This window comes from Candoia aspera, chromosome 2, assembly GCF_035149785.1.
Source record: "Candoia aspera isolate rCanAsp1 chromosome 2, rCanAsp1.hap2, whole genome shotgun sequence".
In the NCBI taxonomy this organism is placed as follows: domain Eukaryota; kingdom Metazoa; phylum Chordata; class Lepidosauria; order Squamata; family Boidae; genus Candoia; species Candoia aspera.
The window spans coordinates 19637583-19663920 of record NC_086154.1 but is presented as its reverse complement, the minus strand read 5'-3'; the positions used below and the strand labels follow the sequence as shown (position 1 = coordinate 19663920).

The 26338-nt window shown below is 44.0% G+C and overlaps 1 protein-coding gene across 2 annotated transcripts in view; it reads right to left on the bottom strand.

Annotated features, from left to right (window-relative positions):
- LOC134489035 (laminin subunit beta-1-like) overlaps positions 1–26338 on the bottom strand; it is a 75889-nt gene continuing 49551 nt past the window's right edge. The window contains exons 27-36 of one of the 2 annotated variants that reach the window (XR_010067072.1): positions 25679–25863; positions 25334–25575; positions 24505–24708; positions 18630–18774; positions 17933–18140; positions 16559–16700; positions 10117–10293; positions 7801–7948; positions 6431–6626; positions 1–297 (exon numbers count right to left, since the gene is read on the bottom strand). Coding sequence is in view for 1 of the 2 variants with exons in the window: in XM_063291448.1 (XP_063147518.1) it covers positions 6493–6626; positions 7801–7948; positions 10117–10293; positions 16559–16700; positions 17933–18140; positions 18630–18774; positions 24505–24708; positions 25334–25575; positions 25679–25863 (1585 nt within the window). In the remaining variant the exon portion in view is untranslated. Of the gene's footprint in view, positions 298–4284; positions 6627–7800; positions 7949–10116; positions 10294–16558; positions 16701–17932; positions 18141–18629; positions 18775–24504; positions 24709–25333; positions 25576–25678; positions 25864–26338 lie in introns of those variants that run through there. The other variant, XM_063291448.1, reaches the window with a different exon arrangement.

The window sequence follows — 26338 nt, the reverse complement described above, 5'->3', positions numbered from 1 at the left end:
GAGGGACAAAGATCCCCACCGAAGGCTATTTGCCAAAACGTGCACTACACATCCAACAGATCCAGCATCCCAGCGTTCTGGACTGGTCCAGCCCTGCCTGTTTCAAACAGCTGATTCATTTTAAAAGGGCAACCTTATTTCCAGGCATAGAATGTATCTCGTTTCTACTGTTGATCTAGGAATAATCCTTTAGGCATTGCTCTGGAAGACATAGATATGTTCCCTTCATATGCCAAACTCTAATTCTGTGGATTTGGGCAAGTCATTTGCAGAACTCCTCTGCAGTGTTTGATACAGCTATGGGTAAGGAAAAAAGAAATAAGTGTTATATGATACAAAGACTGCTGATCCATTTTGTAAACTAAGAATGTTTGGAACCACTGCAGCTGCTGCTTATATGGGAAATAGGAACTAACTCCTTGCAAAATGAATGCATATACATACAGACCTACATACATATAAAAATTACATTGAAATCATTAATAATACATTGACAGTGCTGGGGGGAAAACAGATTGAAGCAACAGCATACTGGTTATATCCATTGTGATGCAGCTATCTTGTTGAAAATTTGCTTGCAGGTTGTTGTTGTTGTTTTACAGAAAACAAGTTATTATTGATAAAATTTAGCAAAGCACTAAGAGAACAGATGAGTGGGTGTGAAACAAGGAGGCATTGCCCACTATGGGTTTCAAGCAGCTTAGGTGACAGATTTCATTAGCCCCGAATTCATCCATCCTGTTGAGAATGGGATGGAAAAGTATTACTGTATCATAGGTGGGGGAGCAGTAGAGTTTTGTATGGCATTAGAGACTTATTGTATTAAACATATCTCTTCTTTCTTTCTAGCTTTAAAGCCAGCTAATGGGAGGAGCTGTCACAAAAACACAGTTTTTTTCTTTCTCTTATATTTTTGTTATTTGTTCAGTCACTTCTGACTCTTTGTGACTTCATGGACCAGCCCACGCCAGAGCTTCCTGCTGGTCGTCAACACCCCCAGCTCCCCCAGGGACAAGTCCGTCACCTCTAGAATATCATCTATCCATCTTGCCCTTGGTCGGCCCCTCTTCCTTTTGCCCTCCACTCTCCCTAGCATCAGCATCTTCTCCAGCGTGTCCTGTCTTCTCATTATGTGGCCAAAGTATTTCAGTTTTGCCTTTAATATCATTCCCTCAAGTGAGCAGTCTGGCTTTATTTCCTGGAGGATGGACTGGTTTGATCTTCTTGCAGTCCAAGGCACTCTCAGAATTTTCCTCCAACACCACAGTTCAAAAGCATCTATCTTCCTTTGCTCAGCCTTCCTTATGGTCCAGCTCTTGCATCCATATGTTACTATGGAGAATACCATTGCTTTAACTATGCGGACCTTTGTTGTCAGTGTGATGTCTCTGCTCTTAACTATTTTATCGAGATTTGTCATTGCTCTTCTCCCAAGGATTAAACGTCTTCTGATTTCCTGACTGCAGTCAGCATCTGCAGTAATCTTTGCACCTAGAAATACAAAGTCTTTCACTGCTTCTACATTTTCTTCCTCTATTTGCCAGTTATCAATCAAGCTGGTTGCCATAATCTTGGTTTTTTGAGGTTTAGCTGCAAGCCAGCTTTTGCACTTTCTTCTTTCACCTTCATCACAAGGCTCCTCAGTTCCTCTTCGCTTTCAGCCATCAAAGTGGTACCATCTCCATATCCGAGATTGTTAATGTTTCTTCCAGCGATTTTAACTCCAGCCTTGGATTCCTCAAGCCCAGCTTGTCGCATGATGTGTTCTGCATACAAGTTGAATAGGTAGGGTGAGAGTATACAGCCCTGCTGTACTACTTTCCCAATCTTAAACCAGTCCGTTGTTCCGTGGTCTGTTCTTACCGTTGCTACTTGGTCGTTATACAGATTCCTCAGGAGGCAGACAAGATGACTTGGTATCCCCATACCGCTAAGAACTTGCCACAATTTGTTATGGTCCACACAGTCAAAGGCTTTAGAATAGTCAATAAAACAGAAATAGATGTTTTTCTGAAACTCCCTGGCTTTTTCCATTATCCAGCGGATATTGGCAATTTGGTCCCTAGTTCCTCTGCCTTTTCTAAACCCAGCTTGTACATCTGGCAATTCTCGCTCCATGAATTGCTGAAGTCTACCTTGCAGGATCCTGAGCATTACCTTACTGGCATGTGAAATGAGTGCCACTGTTCGATAGTTTGAACATTCTTTAGTGTTTCCCTTTTTTGGTATGGGGATATAAGTTGATTTTTTCCAATCTGATGGCCATTCTTGTGTTTTCCAAATTTGCTGGCATATAGCATGCATTACCTTAACAGCATCATCTTGCAAGATTTTGAACAGTTCAGCTGGGATGCCGTCATCTCCTGCTGCCTTGTTGTTAGCAATGCTTCTTAAGGCCCATTCAACCTCACTCTTCAGGATGTCTAGCTCTAGCTCACTGACCACACCGTCAAAGCTATCCCTGATATTGTTATCCTTCCTATACAGGTCTTCCATATATTCTTGCCACCTTTTCTTCATCTCTTCTTCTTCTGTTAGGTCCTTGCCATCTTTTTGATCATACCCATTTTGGCCTGGAATTTACCTCCGATGTTTCTAATGTTCTGGAAGAGATCTCTTGTCCTTCCTATTCTATTGTCTTCCACTTCCGCACATTGCTTGTTTAAAAATAATTCCTTATCTCTTCTGGCTAACCTCTGGAATTTTGCATTTAATTGGGCATATCTCCCCCTATCACTGTTGCCTTTTGCTTTCCTTCTTTCTTGGGCTACTTCTAGTGTCTCAGCAGATAGCCATTTTGCCTTCTTGGTTTTCTTTCTTTGGGATGTATTTTGTTGCCGCCTCCTGAACAATGTTGCGAACTTCTGTCCATAGTTCTTCCGGGACCCTATCTACTAAGTCCAGTCCCTTAAATCGATTCTTCACCTCCACTGCATATTCCTTAGGAATATTAGTGAGCTCATATCTAGCTGATCTATGGGTCTTCCCTAATCTCTTTAGTCTGATCCTAAATTGTGCAATAAGAAGTTTGTGATCTGAACAACAGTCAGCTCCAGGTCTTGTTTTTACCGACTGTATAGATGTCCGCCACCTTTGGCTGCAAAGGATGTAGTCAATCTGATTTCGGTGTTGTCTATTTGGTGAAGTCCATGTATAAAGCCGTCTCTTAGGTTGTTGGAAGAGATTGTTATGCAGAGTGAGTTGTCTTGGCAAAATTCTATCAGCCTATGTTCTGCTTCATTTTGTTCTCCCAGGCCATGCTTACCTGTAATTCCAGGTGTCATTTGCCTGCCCACCTTAGCATTCCAGTCTCCTGTGCTGAAAATAACATCTCTTTTAGGCGTGTTGTCCAGTAGGTGCTGCAGATCCTCATAGAACTGCTCTACTTCAGCTTCTTCAGCATCTGTGGTTGGGGCGTATATTTGGATCACTTTTTGGGTTGTATCCAAGCACTGATTTAGCCACTTGACTATTAATTATGAAGGCTACTCCATTTCTTCTGTGGTCCTCTTGTCCACAGTAGTAGATCTGGTGGTCATTTGATGTGAAGTGGCCCATTCCAGTCCATTTCAGTTCACTGACGCCCAAAATGTCTATCTTTAATCTTGACATCTCACCAATGACCACATCCAATTTGCCCTGGCTCATAGATCTTACATTCCAGGTTCCAATGGTGTGTTGATCCTTAGAACATCGGATTCGCCGTTCACCACCAGCACCGTCGGCCGCTAGCCGTCCTTTCGGCTTTGAGCTAGCTGCGTCATCACGTCTGGGGCTAGTTGAACTCATCCTCTGTTCCTCCCCAGTAGCATTTTCTCTTATATATCTGGAAATAAATGTGGTGGTGTTCTTTCCTTTTTTCTAGGGACCCTGTTTAGCTTCTACTATTAATCCCTCTTAATTCTATGCGTGTGATAAAGGTAGAGAGATCTAATGTCAGTGTGAAAAGAACTCACATATGCTGGATTTTTGTCTGGCACCGAGCTATTAGCGTACCCTTACACTTTTTCTCCCCATGCTGGCTGAGAACAATGGGAGCTGGAGTCCAATATGCTCGGAAAACACTAGGATAGGGAAGTCTTTATTAAAAGCATAGGCTAGGCAAAATGGCCTCAGCAGAGAAAAAGGGATTCCCAAAGGTCTTTCTACCACAAGCAGATAGGGTAAAGCCAAAAGCTGTAGCTGCAGTTCCAGAGTTTAGGGTACACAAGAATTCCTTGAAACATAAATACATTATGAAGATTAGCGTATCAAGGCACAGATATACAAGTACACACCAGAAAATCAGAAAGGTCAAAGGCTTTATTACTACAAGGAAATAATGTTTAAAAAGTCCACTTTGTAGAAGTGGCACCATTATTTTCCATTCTGCAGGTGAATTACACATGTGCCCATTGGGCCAATAAAACAGGGAAGAATGCAGAACACAGACTTCTAGCTCCATTAAGATAGGGAAACAATAGGGGTAGTGAGGCATTTGTTTATCTCCAGATAATTACATCTGCGGGTGGAAAACATTAAATGGAGGAGGGTCTGCTGTATTGGGGTAAAGAACTAGGCCAGACCTAGATGGAGAAGTAGCTTTGAAAAACAATCAGTCTTCTCTAGGCAAGTAAATAGAAATGACTGTGAAAATCAAGCTGAAACAAACTATAGATGGAGCTGAAGAAAAGGCAAAGGCTTCATGAAATCTAGGACTGCCTTCAGTGCCATCTGCATTGAACCAGATGGATCTGAAGGGGAGGGGTGATGTAAATCAGGTAAACCACTCATTTACTTATTGTTATGCTTTTGCCATCAAGGGTAAAAGAGAAGTTCCTATCTCATCCCAATGCGCCATCTCTGTTTATCTGCCAAGCAGTCCAGTTCTCCATCCCATATAACGTTTAGACAATGCTGGTGGAAAGTTCATCAGCAGAATATGGTGAACCCTCTCCTCTTCTTACCATTTTGCTGCAGCATCAGGCAATACTATAAGAGAACTAGAGTTCATCCTAAGTTATTACGATTGCAAGCTGTATGAATCTGTATCATACAACATTCAGGGACACCACCCAAGGCATCCCTATGGGAGATCCATAATAGACTACTACTAACTGCTCTATTCTTAAGCCCCCACTTGCCCTGGCCATGTGACCCAGAGTGCAGCTGCTATTAAGGGGATGGAAAGAATTCTAGAAGCTATGCTAAGCATGCTTTCCATAACTTGTGTTTTTAATACTAATGTGTGCTGCTGACTATCATTGGTAACCTAAAATAATCATTACTGAGATTAACTCAGTAACAGAAGTTCCTCATCTGGAGTGGGACATGAGAGACCTTCAGTAAGTATTCATAGGAGCTGAGGACCGTCATCGCCTACAGCCTTCTCCAAACCAGCAGTGTTGGACTTAAAAGCATACAGTAGCGGGTCGAAAAGGACCTTGGGGTCTAGTCCAACACCTGGCCCAGTGCACAAATCTTCATATCCTGTCAGACAAAGGGCCATCCAACCTTTGTTTGAAAACCCCAATGAGGAGCCACCATGACTCCAGGAGGCAGACTTTCACTGCTTAACAGTTGACATGGTTAGGAAATTCCTCCTAATGTTGAGTTTGTACTTGTATTTGTGATTACAAATCAACACCTATGCTAATTGAAGATTATGGGAGTTGAGGGAACTAGGGTAGGAAAATCTCTTTTAGAAAATTATTGATTTTTGTGTGTATGTGCATTACTTCATAAAAAAAGATAAGGACAACTAATAGTTAAAATGATGAGAGGAGAAGGGAACTGTTCAGTAATCTTGAATGGCAGTAGGTGGAATTCAGTTTTTATGGCATTCATATTGGCAGCCTGGTTGGTCCAGAAAGTATGGTTGTTTCCAATGCTATAGTGAAAATAACTTTTGAAAGGTAAGAAGAGGGTACTGAAAGAGGAAATATTTCCATGGCTAGAATAACAATTAGGTGCCTTCAAGTCAGTCTCGATTCTGGCAACTGCCTGGACAAGTCCCTGCAGTTTTCTTGGCAAGATTTCAGAAGTGGCTTGCCATTGTCTTCTTCCTAGGGCTGAGAGAGTGACTGGCCCAAGGTCACCCAGCTGGCTTTGTGCCTAAGGCAGGACTAGAACTCACAGTCTCCCAGTTTCTAGCCTGGTGCCTTCACCACACCAAACTGGTTCCCATTCTAAGACTACAGTGAAAATATTCCATCTCTTCAGCTGATACCTTCAGAAACTGGCTCAAGTTCCAGAGTCCTGGAAGAAAACATGGTCTAAGCACAATATATGTTTCTATGAAATATTCACATTAGAATCAACCTGTTCATGACTGATCTCAGGTAGATTTAAGTTGAGGATGAAATGATCTGGATTACATTAGAGCTCTGGACCTACCGTCAAAGTCTTGTCTCTAAGAGCCAGTTATTGACTTGAGCAGAAAGCACCGTACCATAGTTGTGTCCAGAGCTGGCAGGAATCTGACCCAAGGGGCTGTCCACAGAAACCTTGGCCCTAGCAGGTAGCATAGGCAGTGGCTTTTTCTTGGATATACTGCAGTAATTCCACCACTTCTGCCTCCAATTTCTGCAGTGTTGTGGTTTTGTTTCTCATTTGTTCCTCATTCTCCTCAAAGCGTTTCTCCAATTCTGAAAGAATAGCCAGAGATTTTCAAAAGCTGGAATATTACACCCCCTGGGACAACTTTCTTTAACCTGGTGCCTTCCAGAAGCACAAGGTTTATAACTCTACAACACCCAGAATTTCTATCCAGCTTGGCAAAGATGTAACTCTACCTACACTAAGACTAGGAATCCCAGAATCTGAAGTCCCATCACATCTGAAGGCCCCAGATTGAGGGAAACTACCCTGAAGTAGCAAGTTTTTCCATTAAGGGGAGTGAGGAGATGTATGAAGCGAAATGCCAGAAATTACGAACCAGGAAACAATGGATTCTGATCATACTATTACTTCAGTTGCTACTCAGAACTCTGGGGGTAATAATGATCCTGAACTTACTTAGCAAGAATTGCCATGATTTGAACAGCTGCACAAATACTAATTTCAATATCCCAGCGTCTGCTGAAGTTAACATGCAAACCATTTTCCAAGTCAGAGTTTCCTTGGAACTATAGCTTCTTCACACGTTGAATAATTTCTAAAAACTGTAAGACGACTTTCCTTGTGCAGCTTATTAGCTATGTTCACATGACATGCTTAACTAGGATAAACTAGCATGTCATGTGAACAGCTCAAGCACCTAGCATGGGAGTTAGATGAGATTCATTTTAGCCCCAAATAGCTCTAGTGCTAAGGGAACCTCTGATGATCAATGATCCTCACCTGTCTTGCTACAAAGGGGGACAAGGGGATGAAATCCCAGAGTGGATTGCAAAGGTGATGTTGCTTTTAAAGCACCCCCCTCCGCCTTTTACCCTTCTGCAGTCACATTGGGGTATAAGTATGTGTGTAGTTGAAACATGAGAAGAAAGGGGTGGGAAAGCTTTCCCCAAGATTCCACAGTGAACCCTGACCCCAATCAGGCCATCACAGATCATCAAAACCCTAAAAAAGCAGCAAGGAGCGATTATCCTCTGTCTTTGTCAAGGTGTTCCCTAACTGATTGGGATATTTGTGATCATCTGCTATTCGCTCACTGGGTTGTTTACCCTGGGCTAGTGGCATACTGGATCATGTAGTGCTGCCCACACACCACCTTTCAGAAAACTCCCATCACCACCACCAATTTTTGAGTATATTTCTATCTTCGGAGAAAGGTTCATGAGGTTGGGGTTTAGCCAAACTTTCCTATTGCATCCTCACCTTCCAGCTTTCTTTTGCTGCTGTTGGCCTTATCTAGAAGACTCTGGGCTTCATCCCTGAGACTTTTTAGCCTGAGCAGGACTTTCTTGGGCTGTTTTTCCAATTCGTCCTGCAACTTCTGGTAGTTCTGCTTCACCTCACCCACCTCCTGGAGAAGACAGAGGGAAGAGAGTCACCATAAAAGCAAGGAGTTGGTAGAAACTGACAATCAATCCCAGGGTGAATATGGGTGAAGAATGGTGGGATGGTTGCCCTTGAAAGGTTCTTGGCCTGGGAGAGAGGAAGATACAGAACCCACCAACCAGTTTCTTTCCAGCAAACCAAGCAGATGATGGAATTAGGTCCTGGAGGTGAAGGACAGCCTCTAGGTTTCAATACCGCTCAAAGAACTATCAGTGGACTTTGCAAGCCATCTGCCATCTTCTAAGCAAGTCAAATGAAACATCATCCATCTAATAGTTTGTCCAAGTCAGCAGCCACCCTGCATCTTCCTCTTGATCTGCTTGACTACTGGCCTGTTTTTTACAGGCAGGCCTCACTTAACAAGTATTTGATCCCATTTAGTGGTCATTAAACAAATCTGACCCAATTTCACAACCTTTTTTTGTGGTCATTAAGCAAATCACCTTGTGTGTGAAGCAAACCAAATGGTCATTAAGTGAATCACGTGGGTCCCCATTGATTTTGCTTGCCAGAAGCCAGCTGGGAAGGTTGAAAATGGCGATCAATGACCACGGGATGCTGAGACGGTCATAAGTGTGAGATCTGGTCGTTAGTTGTTTTATCCAACACCACTGTAAGTTTGAACCGTCACTAAATGAATGGTTGTTAAGCGAGGACTACCTGTACCTCTCAGAAGCCTATTTAGGCACACAGGCATCCTCCATTTCTAACCACAGTGATGCCAAAATGATGTTTGTACTCTGATACCATGATGGGAGCTCTGTTGCTTAGTACTTGAGTCATGACATTACACAAAAGTATGTATGGGGGAACAGTTTGCATTGTGAGGTTGTGACAACACTTATTCACTTGCACCCCTGCACACACAGATACTTAGAATGGGCAAGGACAAAGAAGGCAGGAGAAGAAAGGAAAGAAGAACCATGGGACAAGCTGTCCTGGGGAAGCTCTTTGGGAAACAGACTAGCTGGGATGGGCTTTGGATTCTGAAAAAGCTTTGGATTTTGGCAAGTATAAACTCAGTAGCCAAGGGACTTGCAGCTGAAGAATCAGCCAAGGTTCTGGGGGGGAAGGTGTGAACGCTTGTAGTTTGAATGATCTTTCCTATATAACCTTGTGCAGAAAGGCAACAGAACTTTCAAGGGAGGGAGGAACAGAGGATGAAGATAGAGGCCATTACAATGAAGGAGAGAGTAACAAGGTGGGAAAAGCATGCCAAGCAGGAGTTCTGGAATTCTTCTAACACATTGTTTTTCAACCTTGGCAACTTTAAGATATGTGGACTTCAATTCCCAGAATTCCCCAGCAAGCATGCTGGCTGAGGAATTCTGGGAGTTGAAGTCCACACATCTTAATGTTGCCAAGGTTGAAAACACTGTTCTAACCCATTAATAGCAGCTCTAACCTGGGACTTGTGACCAGGAGGGAGGGGGGCTTAAGAATGAAGCAGCCAGCAACGTTCTGAGCTGCTGCCCAAGAGCCTCTCCCATGGGGAAACTCTGGGGGAGTTTTTTCTGGATCCAGCCCATTTTTTAACTCAATCTATCTTTTTGGGGCTTCTCCTGCTGAACTAAATTTGGTCTTGTTCCATTCTGCTTTTAGAGAATTATTCTGCTGATGGATCAGGAGGCAGACAGATACAGTAGATGTATGGGTAAACAGTCCCAAGCCCCTTTGCATAATTTCTTGACAACATTCTGTTGGGTTGAAAAAGATAAAAAGGAACCATCCAGAGAAGACAATGAAAGACTATTTTCATACAACATCAGAGTGCATCATACCACTTGCCTCCACCCTACAATCTGGACACTCACCTCTGCCTAACTCTGTGGCTGTTCTATCTACTCCTGTTCTGCTGCTTAGAAACTCTTAAAATATTACTCCTGACTTGAGCTGTTTCCTGTGCTGCTGCTTCTGTTCTCTTCCCTCTTAGTTAAATCTTAGCCTTTTTTTCACTGCGCTCTTCCAGTAAGCTGCCCACTGGTTATTTCTCCTATTTCCTTGCTGGAGATAGGAAAGTTATTGGGAAGCATCACCCATACAATCCACGCCAGTGTGAACCCACAGTTCATTACTACCACCACAAAAAGCGGTTGCCTGTAATGCAAGTATTGACAAGGATAGGACTCTCACGTTTTTGAGCTGGAGTGCTAGGTTAGTAGCACGCTCAGCTTTTCCTGTGGCCTGCTGAGCCTGGCGCTCGTTATCCTGGGATTTCTTTTGTAAGGTGGCCACATCCTGCGCCAACTCTCTCAGACGACTCTCCAGTTGTGATTCCTTGTTGATGAGTGTTTCGAGCTGACCCACAGCCTGAGAGAAAAGAAAGCCACAAAGCATGATTAAGTATTGACCTTTGAGAAAAGGCAGGAGTATGAAGACAGAGAAAAATTCAGGGCACATCCACCCAGAAATCAGTTTTGGAATTGGCTCAGGAATCCTCTGGCATGTCTTTGCACACAAAGATTGCAATTACAGGTAGTTCTCGCTTAATGACTATTCGTTTAATGATGGTTCAGAGATGCGACAGGGCTAAAAAAGGTTAATTATGACCTGTCCTCGAAATTATGATTATTGCACCACCCTTGCAGTCACATGATTGCAATTTGGGCACTTGGCAACCATCTTGCATTTACAACTTGCATTTACAACCAGTTACAGCATCCCGCAGTCATGTGATAGTGATTTGCGACCTTCCCAGCCGGTTTCTGACCAGCCAAATCAATAGGGAACCATTGATTTGCTTAATGACCGCCACAATTTGCTTAATGACTGCAGTAAAAATGGTTGTAAAATCAAGTCTGGTCACATGATGCCTCGCTTAACAACTGCATCGCTTAGTAACCAAAATTCCAGTCCCAATTGTGGTTGTTAAGTGAGGACTACCTGTAATAGAAAGCTAATACAGTAGAATGTTAATAGAATGCAGCAGAATGATCAAGAATGGGCAGAATTAAGAACAAAAATACAGGTACTTGTAACAATCTAGCTGCAAGCCTTCCTCCAGTCAGCCCCTTGTCATATTGGTATTCAACATGATATGAAATAGAACACTAGTACAGCTGGTCTAATAATTCATTTGCTAATAAATGGATAATAATATTTTAACCAGTTTAACATATGGTTACATAATTACTCAACAGAGTTCATTTAACATAGTAAGTTTTGCTCAAAAGCTCATGTTTAAATGAACTCAAAAGTTAATTATTAAATTCAGTTTGGATGCCACCTAACTTCAACTGACTCTGGGCAGCTCACAACAATAACAAAAAAAAGACAACAAAATACTGAAAAAAATAACCAAAACAAGTACAAAATAACTACAAAATAATCATAAGATGGTAAGCAAACATATTTAAACACATTTAACAGATGTATAAATAACTATTCAACAGAGTTCATTTAGCATAATGACAATGTGATGGTTTGGTAGTTGTGGTTCAGAAATAATTATGTTTCTTTTGAATATATGTTTCAACCATAAATCTATTCATGTGCAAACATAAAAAACCTGATTGTGATGAAAATCATAGAATTAGTGAAGGCCCAAGAATAGTGAGAAGTTCTGAACATGAGACAAATTGTTTTGTCGAGAGTGGATGAGAAAAAAATGGACATGGAAAAAAAGAAAGAAGTGAAAGAAATTAAAAGTATACTAACTGGAAGAGAAAGCATGAGCCTTGCATGAAAATGTATTAGAAGATAGACTAATCTCCTAATCTAGGAGGATCCAGGATTAATAGAAAGTGAATGTAAGGAAAGGGGATTTGGAAGGTATATGGAACAGAATGATAAGAATTAAGCTATGGAGTACGACAGTTTGTGGAATTACAAAATTACAAAAATTACAAAAAGACAAAGACCAAATCTGACCGAACACAAGCTAGAGCCGCTATTAAGGCCTACCTTGTGGCGGTAAGAGCGGCGAAACGGCAGTATTTCTCCGCTCTTATTGCATCCGCAGATTGCCGTCCGACGGCCCTGTTTAAGATCACATGTACCCTTTTGGGGAAGGTGGGCCCAGTGACCCACCTACAGGGCCGTGCGGAAGAGTTTTCCGAGCATCTGCAGGATAAAATCACTCAGATCCGGTCTAAGTTGGACTCCATGCGTGAAGCAGGGTCTGTGGAGATACCGAGGGAACGTTTTAGCCTTGTTATCTGGGAGTAGTTTGATCCTGTTGGACCCAAGGAAGTGGGCAGGATCCTCCAGATTGTGAATGCCACCACCTGTCATTTAGATCCATGCCCCTCCTAGCTGGTGAAGGCAGCTCGGGAGGTGACGTGTGGTTGGGTCCAAGTGATGGTAAATACATCCTTGAGTGAGGGGGTGTTCCCGGTTGCCTTTAAGGAGGCACTGGCGCGCCCCCTCCTCAAGAAGCCATCACTGGACCCAACTGTGCTGGACAATTTTCATCCAGTCTCCCACCTCCCCTTTTTGGGGAAGGTGGTTGAGAAAGTGGTGGCGTTGTAACTCCAGAGGGTCCTGGATGAAACGGATTATCTGGACCCCTTTCAGTCAGGTTTCAGGCCAGGATATGGGACAGAAACGGCATTGGTCGCACTTATGGATGATCTCTGGCGGGAGCGAGATGGGGGCAGTGCATCCATCCTTGCTCTCCTTGACCTCTCAGCGGCTTTCGATACCATCAACCATGGTATCCTTTTGGGATGGCTCAGGGAGTTGGGGTGGGCGGCGTAGTTCTGTGCTGGTTCACCTCCTTCCTCCAGGGCCGGTCCCAGTCGGTCGTGATAGGAGACGAGAGATCCGACCCTCGACCCCTCCATTTTGGGGTGCTGCAGGGTTCAGTTCTCTCTCCTCTGTTGTTTAACATCTACATGAAACCAGTGGGTGAGATCATCCGTCACCACGGGTTGAGGTATCATCAGTATGCTGATGATACCCAATTATACATCTCTATCCTGGGTGAGGTAAGTGATGCAGTGACTGCCCTTTCTCAGTGCCTGGGGGCTGTGGGGGCCTGGATGGGGAACAACAGGCTTCAACTGAACCCTGGTAAGATGGAGTGGCTGTGGATTGATGGTGCTTCATCTTCCGGGAAATTGTCATCCTTAGTTCTGGATGGGGTTGCACTGCCACAGAAAGAGTCAGTGTGTAATCTGCGGGTTCTCATGACTCCTGCTTGAAGAGCAGGTGGCAGTCGTGGCCAGGAGGGCCTTTGCGCAACTTCGGGTTGTGTGCCAGTTACGCCCGTTCCTGGATCGAGAAGCCCTCCGAACAGTCACTCATGCCCTGGTCATCTCCCATATAGACTACTGCAATGCGCTCTACATGGCATAGGGCCAGGTTACCTGAGGGACCGTCTCATCCCCATTACATCGGCCCGCCCCACCTGATCATCTAGAGAGGGCATGTTGCGGACCCCGTCCATAAGAGAATTTCATCTGGCAGCGTCCAGGAAATGGGCCTTCTTTGTAGTGGCCCCTGCCCGCTGGAATATCTTGCCCCCGGAGGTGAGGCAGGCCCCCTCACTCCTGACCTTCCGGAAGGCCCTGAAGACCTGGTTCTGCCATCTCGCCTGGGGAGGGAAAGTGAATAACCATTCTTGGGGGTGGCTCGCACCCTAGAGTCCCTCCCACCAGCCTGGATTTTATACCTTTCTTGGATTCTATTTATTTACTGTATTTTATTATAACTGTTTTATGAGATTTTAATGTTTATATTTTGCGCTTGATTTTATTGTAAACTGCCCAGAGTCCCTCTTTTGGGGGAGATGGGCGGTGGCTAAATTTGATCAATCAATAAATAAATTACATTAATACGAAATATGAAAAAGGATACTTGGTGGAAGGATGAAGTAGATAAGAAAAAAAATGCCTAGAAGATAATTATAGATGCAATAAATTAGGACCAGAGAAAGATACTGTATAATGTATAGGGCAATAAAAAGAACGTTGCAAAGAATGTAGTCAAAGTGACTGAGAAAATGCAAAGCAATTTTGATGGAAATAAAAAAATATTTTGAAAGTGGGTGAAAAGGGCTAACAGGGATCCACCAGGAGTGTGAATTTATTCATTCATTCATTCATTCATTCATTCATTTATAAATTTATTCACTGCCCATCTCTCTCCAACAGGGGGACTCTGGGCGGCTTACAATAAAACAAAATTAAAATATAAAACCATTACAATTAAAAATACAATAAAAATATAAATATAATAAATGTTGTGTATAAATAAATATACTCCTCTGTATACCAAAGAAGTGTGAATGCTGTCAAAAGTGATGCAGTTATTTGGGGTGAAACTGAAATGAGGGCATGCTGGAAGGAGACTTGTAGTGACTTGTCGTATGGGAATGATAGCAATACGTAGAAGAAAAGAAATGAAATGAATGCTATAAATGTTAGCGTCCAAGAAAAATTGATTAAAAGAAAGTTCTATATATTCGGACAATGTTGGAAAATAGTGTGACTGCAGGTCCTGTGATCAGCTTGGCGAGTGGCTGGCCATATAAACTGAATAAATAAAAATTAAAAATGGACATGGTTTGTTTATGGGGTCATGGGTGCAGCTTGCCTAATGTGTATGTGAAGAATGCATCTGTCTCTGATGTTGGGAAGAAAGCAGTTTAGCCCAAGACTGAAAGAGTAAAATGGGATGACAAGACAAAATGGTTCCCTTTGCCATCCCCCGAGCAGAACATGGAGGAATCTGAAAGTCCGCATTTGTTGCCTACGTAAAGAAACCCTGAAAGTGGCACTGGAGATTCATTTCCTTTCATGTCTCCAGTCTGTTGAGTTTCTTAAACTATATTCCACTCCAGTTCAACAGCATGGCGTGTGGGAGGCATACAGGAAAGAGCCTAAGGATGAAGGATACAATCCTGCAGCCCGACCTGCCCCGTTCTTGCTGCAGCATACCTCGCTATGGCTTGCCTTAGGTTGTGAAGATATACTGTTATCTAGTTTTAAAATGTACTATTGAGGAGGGCAACAGGTGATTGAGTGGACTACAGAGGGCCAAGTTAATGATTATTTCTATTTTTCTGTGAAATCTGCCTTCTAACGTTTAAGAGTTTATTTATTTATCTATCAAATTTCTTTGCCAACCAACTTGTACACAATGACTCTGAATGAGGCATCAAAGAATTTTTTGACCCTTCCGTAATCAGAAAAGTAGCCCTTCGCTTCCATCTTAGAAACCACACTTCAGTTTGAAGTTTTAGACCTATGCCATTTTGCTTACTTTGATTATTTCATAAGATAAACTGGTAAGAGCAGTATATATGCTGGGTAAGACAGGAAAGATTTAACAGATGGCATTGATGGCAATGGCAAACCACCCCGCTAGAGTCTGCCAAGAAAATGTCAGGAAAACACGTCCCCCCAAAGGGTTAGACATGACTCGGTGCTTGCACAGGGGACCTTTCACCTTTCACATTGATTACTGGGCCATTTCCAGAGGCATAGCCATGCTAATATTTTACAGCAAAAGCAACTGTCTTGTGACACCATAAAGATCTAAATTTGTATATGTGTGTATATGTGAAATTTTAGCATTATGAATTTTGTATTATAAATATATCCATCAAGCATCAGTGATAACTCCGTAACTTTGGGGGTATGTATATATTATATTCAGGTTAAGACCAGAATGGTTGACATTCTGTATGCAGACTGACGCCAAGATAATTTAAAAATGGATTAGAAGCCAGATAAAGCAGGGATACTGTGGGTATGAGATAAGCTATACTTAATGCATTAACCAGAGGCCTCTTAAATGTGGCATGTTGGTGATACACGGTGAGATGATCTTACAAACAACCAGAGGAGGGAAGTGCAATGCAGTTTCCATCAATGGACCTGATACTATTAGGTATGTAACTGTTAACTAAACCTTCATAGAACCATGATCCACAGGCCTAATTAAAGAGTTTAATTTGCTATCAGGGAATATCCATTACATTTTAAGCTTTGGGGAGAAATTAAAAAGTGGAGGTGCTAAAGGTGGTTTTCTCAAATGCCAGTCTTGGGTGATCTTGAAAAGCAAAGGTGGTTGGTTGGTTGGTTGGTTGATTGATTATGTGTCATTAAGTCATTTTCAACTCCTAGTGACCACATAGACAGATTTTCTCCAGGACAATCTATCTCTAACCTGTTCTTTCAGGTCTCCCAATGCTGCACTCGTCACCACTGTAACAGAGCCCAAAAGGTGGGTGGCATCTGGTTAATACTTTATTTTATATTTCAAATTTCGGTATGGCCCATCTCATTCAAAGAGCGACTCTGGGTGGTGGGAGATGTCAAGAAAATACCAGGGCTATAAGTGAGTCTGGGAATACAAATACAAGTCCCAGGAGAAGGCAACAGCGAACATGTTCCACATCGTTGACAAGAAAATGGCATGGATGTGGCTGTGAAATCAGGAGGCGTATGAGTTTGAGTCTTACCTGCAGATTCGTGGAAGGGCAGAATGAAAGGCTGGGCACAGAAGACACTCTGGAGCTGCCCACTAAAAACACAGGAGATCTTAAAAGCTATCCACAACTTGGATAGCTTGACTACCCACAACTCCTACAAACCGGCTGGCTATTGGCCCGCCTTCTGCACTTCACCTGTCTGACTTTGTCTTCCACATTCTGGATGGCTTCCTTTGCCTTCTTCAGGGCTTGCTCGGCTGCCTTCACTTTGTCCTTTGCACTGTCTAGTGCTCCAGTTGTTTCTGCCACAGTTCCCTGTACACCTTCTGCTTGTTCCCTGTGGGGAAGGAGCACAGCAAAACAAAAGAACTTCAGAGAATCTCACCAGTGTAACAGTTATTGCAGATTAAGCTTTGGAGACTAAAGTACATACAGTAATCCTCGGGTTACAATGGCAATTTCCAGACCGGAATTTCCGTCACGAAGCAATGTGGTCGTAAAGCACGATGCCATGTGACCACATCACTTGGCAATGGCAATCCCGGCAGTCCTGGCTGCCACAAAGGATGTGCAGGTGGGGGGTGCTACAGAGTATGAGATACATGCTCCATAGCAGGGCTCCTTGGGAAAAAAATTGGCAGGACCAACTTAAAGGAGCGATGTGCGACTTTCCTGGCCAGCTTCTTCATTGACTTTGCTTGATCACGGCTCGCTGCAACGTCATAATTGCAAGCTGGGCACCGGTGTGATGGCCCGAACTCTGTAAGTCCCCCTCGTTCAGTGCCATTGTAACTTTGAACAGTTGTTGAATGAGTGGTCAAACCCGAGGACTACTTGTAATACTTCCCAGATAGCCTAGACTAGAAGCAGTTTCTGGTCTAGACAATTGACACCAAATAACAATTAAGGGGGGAAAGTAACAAGTTTTATACTTGTAGTTCTTTGCAAAGGGCTACGTGAGAACTCATGAAGATATCCAGAAGAAGTCCTAACTGGAAAAAGACTGAAGTTATACAGTATGTTTCAGGCCCAGGGTCCCAATGTGATGCCTATGGGCACTTCTCTGGCACCCTCTGCGTGACTTTGTCCAGGCTGATTCTCACTATTTGATTCAGTTCTCCCACTGCAAGATTAGGACTGTGAAAACTGGCATCGTCACTTACTACCACGGCTTAGTAATTGGCTGGTTTCACACAGTATGCATAATGCTAAACCTGACTAACAGGTTCTGTATTCACAGAACACTTTATACCCAATTAAACCATGTTATGGTTTAATGTGATAGCCTGATTGGCACAACATGCTAAGACAAGAGCTGCATCCCCACAACGTACCGAACCATCAAGTATGCAGCCTGGTCCAACGAGCTTCAGAAGAAGATAATAAAAGATTACAGAGACCCCACCTATCCAAGGTCACATGCTCTAACTAGCACTTAAGCTTGGGTCCTGATTATCGCTACTAGAATTTCAGTGACCTGATCCTGCAAAATGTGTGACATTGTTATTTGTTAACTGAACAGCTGAATTAATAAAGTGGGTTGGTTTTGTTCCCACCAGAGACACTTACCTGGCCTGCTCTGCTTTGGTCAGTAAATCCCTGGCGAGAGTTAGGTTTTGCACTGTGCAGTTCAGGATAAAATCCACTCTATTAAGCTGGCCAATTCTGTCCCAGATCTCCTTAATCATACTGTCGATCTGGCTGTGGCTGATGGGCTGGGGAATGTTCAGGACCTGTTGAGCCACCAGCTCAATGCTCTCTGGATCGGCGCCTTCCTCTAGGGAGACAAGCACAGGCCCTTGCTGTCCATACACCTGTAACTATCCATCCTGCTTCCCATCCACCAGCCTAGCCCTTCATTCCCTCTCCCCAAACTAAATATCACAATATTAATATTGTCAGAACACAACATACTTCCAGTCTTAACATCCATATTTTCTTCCCTGTATAGGAAAAGAATCTGTGGGTGGAAGCTTTACAGAGGAAGATCCAAGCTCAAAATAAGGAGGAATTTCTTGACTGTGAGACCCCCTGGAGTCATGGCAGCTCCATCACTAGAGGTTTTGAAGTAAAGGTTGGACAGCCACATGTCTGAGAGAGTATGAGGATTCCTGCCCTTGGCAGGGGACTAAAGACCTCCAAGGTCTCTTCCAACCTTATGATTCTACAAATATAAGATTTATATTTTACCAAGGCAGCATGAGATACATTCACTTTTAGACATGCAGTGTTTACTTCAGGTTCAGTGTGAGCAATGCTCTGGTACCTGCTAGGAAGTCTTTTATCCTCTGGATGAATTCCCTTAGCTTGGCTGTTGATTTCTCCACCTGGTTCCGAGCTCCTTGAGCATGATCCAAGGTGTCCTGAGCATGGTTCCTGGCATCCTGTGCCAGCTCCTGGACTTCTTGCACCTAAAATTGAAGTTTCAGGTTAGCATTCCTCAGGGGTGTCCAGCAGGGGGGATCAAAAAAGTCAGGATGGTGACCATGACCCTGCAATGCATGTAGAGTAGGCTTTGAACACCATCTTGACTTTTTTTGATTCCCCCTGTGCACTTCACTGTAGCCTGTCTTTCTCTGACACTCTCTTGTGACTAAACATCGGAACTTTTCATAACAGGAACAGCACCCTGTCTTTTGATATTGTAAGAATATCAACCTTTCCTAATTCACCCCTGAGAAGCAATAATAAACTTCTGAGAAATATGATGTTTCCCCAAAATAGTATCAACGCCCCTGCCTTCCCTCATCAACTGGACAATAAGCATTACTGTAGTCAATCTCCTCTTCAAAATTTCATTTCTCTGTTTTCCAAGTGTTATAAATGTGTTATTTATTAATGTTTAAGCCAGTTGTTTTCAAACCCGCCTTTTCCCCACCTAGAGAAAGCATTTAACTTCATGATTTTCAAAATGTGAAGTAAACAACTTACTTTACAAATATGAGACACCTGGAGGACAGACCACAAAATTTTAGAACCTGATAATGCCTTCTTTACTTATCAGTTATGGCTTATGATGGCCTGGTTCACAAAACATGTTGAACCAGAAATTATTTTTGCTTAGTACACTGTGTGAACCTAGCCATTCTGTAGGTTTAGGATAATTATTGCAATGGTCCAAATATTATTCTGGGAATTCTAGTCTAGCCCATCTGGAGAGCATAACAGTAGCAAAAGTTATTTTAGGTTGTCATGGATATCCTGTTTTCCTCTTTCCATATTATATCAGTGTGATATTCTTCCTCCTGTACTCAGATTCTGAAACACGGTAAGAGCAGCCAGATATAAATACAGCTGACTGTATAGAGATACTTTTAAAAACATGAGCTTTTTCTTTTTATGTATTATACATCAATAACCTAAGAAGAAAGGGTGGGTAAATAAGCAAATAAAGATTTTTGTGGATCAGCTAATGTTATTGACCAGATGCTTCCAAACAAGCATTTATCACCCAGTCTCTCACTAATCCATGAAATTTTACAAATCTTTCATTTGTAGCCTTTCCATGTTATTCTATTTCTTCTTCGTCTTTTTTTGTACCAGAAAAAAAAACTGATAAAGAGAGAAAGATGAAATAGCTACCAAATAACATTTGGTACTTAGTGCTAGGAGCATTTCTTTCAAAGATTTTTTTGTCATGTTGCTTCAAGACTTAATCACTTCATGAAATAAAGGCTGAAAAACAGTAAGCAGTCACTTGAGATTGGCTGGCTTCCCACTGAGATGACTGTGGCTTATCACAGGAAAAGCTAAGCAGGGCTTGCCTGGTTAGAACTGTTGGAAGTCCTGGCAAATCCAGCATGCCTCATTAGCATATGAATGGTTGCTCTAGGATGCAAACTCTCTGTCCTGAACTAGGCTGAGGGCTAGGAACAAGGCTGGAAATGCGCTTGGAATATGCTGAATGGCAGCGGCGAGGTCCGGAACTGGACGTGAGGCTGAGATTGCAAGATTCAGCAGAAAGAAGATCCTCTATGGCAGCTTACGCAGCGGGCTGGTCCTCAGTGATAGGAAACACAGGCGCTGTTTCCCCTCTGGCTACAGATGAGGTTTCTGACACAGGTAGGGACTCTTCTGCTGGGGCTGCGAGCTCAAAGCATCAGTTGTCTCCGGCAGCTTGCTCTTCGTGCATCTGCCTTTTATGCCAATCTCTTGTGTGCCTATTCCCTTCTGCAGCCAATCGGGCTGCCTTCTCCTTCGCGTGCTTTTCTGCATGTCTTTCCTGCGTGCTGTTGGAGGATTCAAATCCTCCTCCAAAGGCTGGCCAATCAGCGTCTGTAACTTCTCCCGCGCTGCTGAGTCACTTCTGGGTTTTGCTTTCCCAGTTTCTGCTCAGTAAGTTTCTGTTTCCCCTTCTGACTCAAAAAGAGTTTCATTTTCTGAGTCAGAAGCCGGCTGAAACTTCACATTCTCTGTGCTATTGAGAAAGCTGTTTGTTGCCACTCCCACTTCCTCTCTCTCTCTTCCTCCTTCTTCCACTGATCGAACAGGCAGCATGGATGCTGCTCTCTTCATCAGGGCCACGTGCTTGGGCCGTGATGAAGAATTCTGTCCCTATTCTCCATGCAGCTCTTGGCAGCTATAGGGCTGAGAGTTTAGGGTGTAAGTTTAGAAAGAACAGAAGATACAAGGAACTTCATTTTCCACTGAAGATGGACGTAACAGAACAACAAAGAATAAAGTCAGTAAGACTCCTTTTACTTCTTAACCTACTCTGTCTAAGCATGTGATTCTTTATGCTTGGGTGGGCTAAGGGTGTAAGATCAATAACCTGTGTTTCTCTGACATGCTCACTGAAGCTATTTAAGATAATATTTTTTTTCTGTGTGCAGCTTCTCAGCTGTGTTAAGCTCTGCTCCATTTCAGTGGTTCTAGCAGGCCACTAAACTGGCTTCAAGAACTTGGATGGGAGACCACCAGGACAGCCCATGGCTGTAGGCTAGACTGGGAAGTCCAAAAAAATATCCAAGAAGGAGACAATGGTAAACTACCTCCATATGGCTGCTAAGAGTTATTCTGTACTTAGGCATGTCATAAAGTCACCAGGAATTGAGGATGATTTGAGGGAGACAATTTTTTTAAGCCATTCCTGGGACAGGAGGAGTTAACCAGAAATCATTGAGCAGCATGTGTGAATGGGCTGCTCAATACAATAAGCCAGCATACTTAGCAAATCAGGCTTAATATCTAGTGCAAAAACCGTATCCTCCAATATACATGTAGGGTATGCATTACTGCATATTGTTCTTATAAGCCACTTAGAATCTTTTTTTTAAACTGATCTGGCATAAAAGCCATAATACATACATACATACATTAATAAACTAAGAAATGTGGCAACCTCCCTGCCTGAGCTGCTGGAGGCCATCTCAGGGTTGGCAGTGGAGTTCCCCAGGCTTATGGTTCTGGGGGACTTCAATCTGCCTTCCCTGGGGCGGGCCTCTGAAGCAGCTCGGGAATTCATGGCTACCATGGTAGCCATGGGCCTGACTCAGATTATTCACGACCCAACTCGAGACAGTGGCCTCACTCCGGATTTAGTTTTCTTGTCGGAGCAGTGGCAATGTGACCTGAGGGGAGAGTTACAGCTATCCCCATTGTCATGGTCAGATCACGCCCTGGTGGCCTTGAGATTCTCTTATGCCACCCCCTCCGCAGGGAGGCGGGACCCATTCGATTGGTCTGCCCCCGGCGACTGATGGACCCAGTAGGGTTTCAGAGGGAGCTGGGGGTTATACCTGGGGATCTGCTGCATGGTCCAGCGGAGGTCCTGGCCACCACCTGGAATAGGGAGGCAGCTGGGGCCTTGGACAGGATCGCACCTGTGCGACCTCTCTTGCCTCATCATACTTGATGCTCCTCATGGTTCATGGAGGAGCTGAGGGTTTTGAAGAGGACTAAGAGACGTCTAGAGCACCGCTGGAGGAAGACAAAGACTGAATCCGACCGAACACTGGTTACAGCCGCTATTAAGGCCTACCTGGTGGGGATAAAAGCGATGAAGCATCAATACTTCTCCGCTGTTATTGCGTCTGCAGAATGCCGCCGACCGGCCCTATTTAAAATCACTCAATCCCTTTTGGGGAAGGTGGGTGCAGTGACCCACCTACAGGGCCGTGCAGAGGAGTTTTCGGAGCATCTGCAAGACAAAATCGCTTGGATCCGCTCTACGCTAGACTCCAAGCGTGAGGCAGGGTCTGTGGAGATACCAAGGGATCGTACTTACCATGTTATCTGGTAACAGTTTGATCCTGTTGGACCTGAGGAAGTGGACAGGATCCTCCAGACAGTAAATGCCACCACTTGCCAATTAGATCCATGTCCCTCCTGGCTGGTGAAAGCAGCTCGGGAGGTGACATGTGGTTGGGTCCAGGCGATAGTTAATACATCCTTGAGGGAGGGGCTGTTTCCAGCTGCCTTTAAGGAGGCGCTGGTACAACCCCTCCTCAAGAAACAATCGTTGGACCGTACTGTATTGGATAATTTTCGTCCAGTCTCCCACCTCCCCTTTTTGGGGAAAGTGGTTGAGAAAGTGGTGGCATTACAACTCCAGAGGATTCTGGAGGAAACGGATTATCTAGACCCCTTTCGGTCAGGTTTCAGGCCAGGACAGAACTTGCACTTATGGATGATCTCTGGCGGGGGTGGGATGTGGGCAGTGCATCCATCCTCGCTCTTCTTGACCTCTCAGTGGCTTTTGATACTATTGACCATGGTATCCTTTTGGGTCGGCTCAGGGAGTTGGGGGTGGGTGGCGTAGTTTTGTGCTGGTTCACCTCCTTCCTCCAGGGCCGGTCCCAGTCGGTCGTGATAGGTGAGGAGAAATCCGACCCTCGACCTCTCCTTTGTGGGGTGCCACAGGGCCCAGTCCTCTCTAATCTCCTATTTAACATCTACATGAAACCGCTGGGAGAGATCATCTGTCACCACGGGATGAGGTATCATCAGCATGCCAATGATACTCAATTGTATATCTCCATGCCAGGTGAGATAAGTGATGCTGTGACTGCCCTCTCTCGGTGCCTGGGGGCTGTGCGGGTCTGGATGGGGAACAACAGGCTTCGGCTGAACCCTGGTAAGACGGAGTGGCTATGGGTTAAAGGTTCCTCTGTATCCAGGACTTTGTCATCTCTAGTTCTGGATGGGGTTGCACTGCCCCAGACAGACCTGGTGCGTAACCTGGGGGTCCTCATGGACTCACGGCTCCTGCTGGAAGAGCAGGTGGCAGCCGTGGCCGGAAGGGCCTTTGCACAGCTTCGTGTTGTGCACCAGTTGTGCCCCTTCCTGGATCGGAAAGCCCTTCGGACAGTCACTCATGCCCTTGTTATCTCCCATATAGACTACTGCAATGCGCTCTACATGGGGCTACCCTTGAAGAGTATCCGGAAGCTTCAGCTGGTCCAGAATGCGGCTGCACGGGCTATTTTTGGCGCCCCTAGAAGGGCGCACATAACACCTTTGCTATGTGAGCTGCATTGGATATCAGTTTGCTTCCGGGACCAATTCAAGGTGTTGGTTATCACCTTTAAAGCCCTACATGGCATGGGACTGGGTTACCTGAGGGACCACCTCTTCCCCGTATCATCAGCCCATCCCACCTGATCATGCAGAGAGGGCATGCTACAGACCCTGTCGATAAGAGAATTCCATCTGGCGGGGTCCAGGAGGCGGGCCTTCTCTGCAGTAGCGCCCACCATTTGGAACATCTTGCCCCCAGAGGTGAGGAAGGCCCCATCACTCCTAGCCTTCCAGAGGAAGTTGAAGACCTGGCTCTGCCACCAGGCTTGGGGCAGGGAGGAGAATCGACATACTTGGGGTTGGCTGGTGCCTTGAACCAAAATTTGCCCCTCCTACATGATGGTCGAAGAGATCATAGCCATCAGGATTTTACAAGCTGGGATAGTCAGGAAATTGTTTTGGTTTTAATGGGATTTTATTGGAATTTTACCGTGTATTTATTTGAGTTTTTATTGTATATTTATTCTGTGTTGTAAAGAGGAGATGGGCGGTGACAAATTTGATAGATAGATAGATAGATAGATAGATAGATAGATAGATAGATAGATAGATAAATGTGATAGTCTACAATTTAACAGCATCTTTTCTTGATATAATTCCATGCAGTCAGACTGGCACTGTACCTTGCTAACAACAGTGCCCAGCTGTTTTGCTGTGGTCTCCAGCTGGTGAGAGAGGTTCTGGGAATCATGGAGGGCCTTGATGGACACAGGAAGAGCTCCAGTACAACCAGGACCTCCACAGTGCCTTTGACCTAAACTGTCCTTACAGGAAGCTCCTCCACAAGGAGCTTGTTCACAGACTTCTTCTCCAGAACCACCACAGATCTAGAACAAGGCAACAACAAACAAGGATTATCCAGTGAAAAGAGATCTCTGATGAGTTGTTGACCTCATCAGTAGAATAGGAATGAAAATATTGGAGTCAGGAGCAAAGAGCAGGAAAGGGAAATGAGTTCATTTTACATTTGACTGCAAACTTGACAATTTTTTTCTCTTTAACCAATACGTGAACCAAAATTTGACATTTTCAGTTTTCCAAATTTTGCAGTGTAGTTTGCTACTTTAAAAAACAAAACAAAAACATGTTAGGAAGAATCTCAACAAAATACAAATAATCACATATAAATATCTATTACATTAGGGAATATTTTAAAATTGTGAGACACAAATGCAAAGAAAAATGTGTGGAGAAATATGCACCAAAATAATAGACATTTTAGTGAACATTTTTACAGAAAGGTTCTCAAATTTGACATAGTAAACCTGGCCGATTTGCAAAAAACAGAAATTGGAAAAAACTTAAAACTGGCAAACCTGCAGAACCGAAAGTGACAGGTTGGTCCATCTGTAGGCTAATCATAAGGCAGTTTGGGCAGGCCTACCATTTCCATCTCCAGCAAACTCCTCCCTGCTTCTCCCATTGCTACTCCTTCCCTCCTGTGGAACTTACTTTCTGGTTGACCCTGTTCAGACGGAGGGCCTTGACCTTTCGTTGGACATTAGTCAGAGCCTTTTGGCGATCATCAGCCCTCTTGCGAAAAGCCTTTCCTCTTTGTTTCAACAGCTCAACAGTGACCTGACGCGTACGCTTCGCTTGGACCACTGGACTCTGGCGCCCTCGAACGGAGGCATTGGCTTGCCGTTGGGCCTGTTCTGACTGCTGGTAGAACTCCACAATGCTACGGAAAGACTCTGCCAGCAGAGGGAAAGCAGGGGGATGTCAAGAAAGGGATTTTCCTTGCCCGCAGCTTGAATGGATGCTTCTTTTATATAATATGGCAACCACATTCCTTACCGCTGAAGCTGGCATTTACTATCCTTCCCAGTTGGCGAGTAAGGTAGTTGACCATGTGGTCAAGTTCGTCTAGTTCTTCATTCAAGGTATTCAGGCGGCCCCTCTGCTCTGTGTCTTTCCCCTCAGTGCTCTCTAGGCACGAATCTGTATCTTGCAGGTGGTCCCAAAGCTCATCCATGTCTGCCCTGGAGAGGGAGTGTAACATAAGGGTTCAAGTCCCCACTCTGACATGTTCCTTTTCACCAAGATGTTCCTTGCAATAAAGGTAGGATATAAGTGAAACACAGAGGCAAAACAATTCAATGGTCTGTACTCCCCTTACTGGGGATACTCTTCTGCTTTAAAAAAAAAGTTCAGAGTTAAATTCAGTAAGCATAATTTCCAGGACAATGTGGACACAAGCCAGAGGTAGAAACCCTATCTGCAATATTACATTATACTCCTTTGTACGGTAGACTCTCAGTTAACTAGAACTCAAGCAGCTGGCACTCTCAAGCAACCAGCACAAAAATTGAATGGGGAAAAAACCCAGCACTCTCAAGCAACCGGCAAAAAAATCTGTATATCTCTGCTGCCACCTAGTGGGTATTAGGGTTTAATAGTAACTCTCAAGCAACCAGAAACTACATTTATCCCGCATCTACCAATCCCCATGAGTTC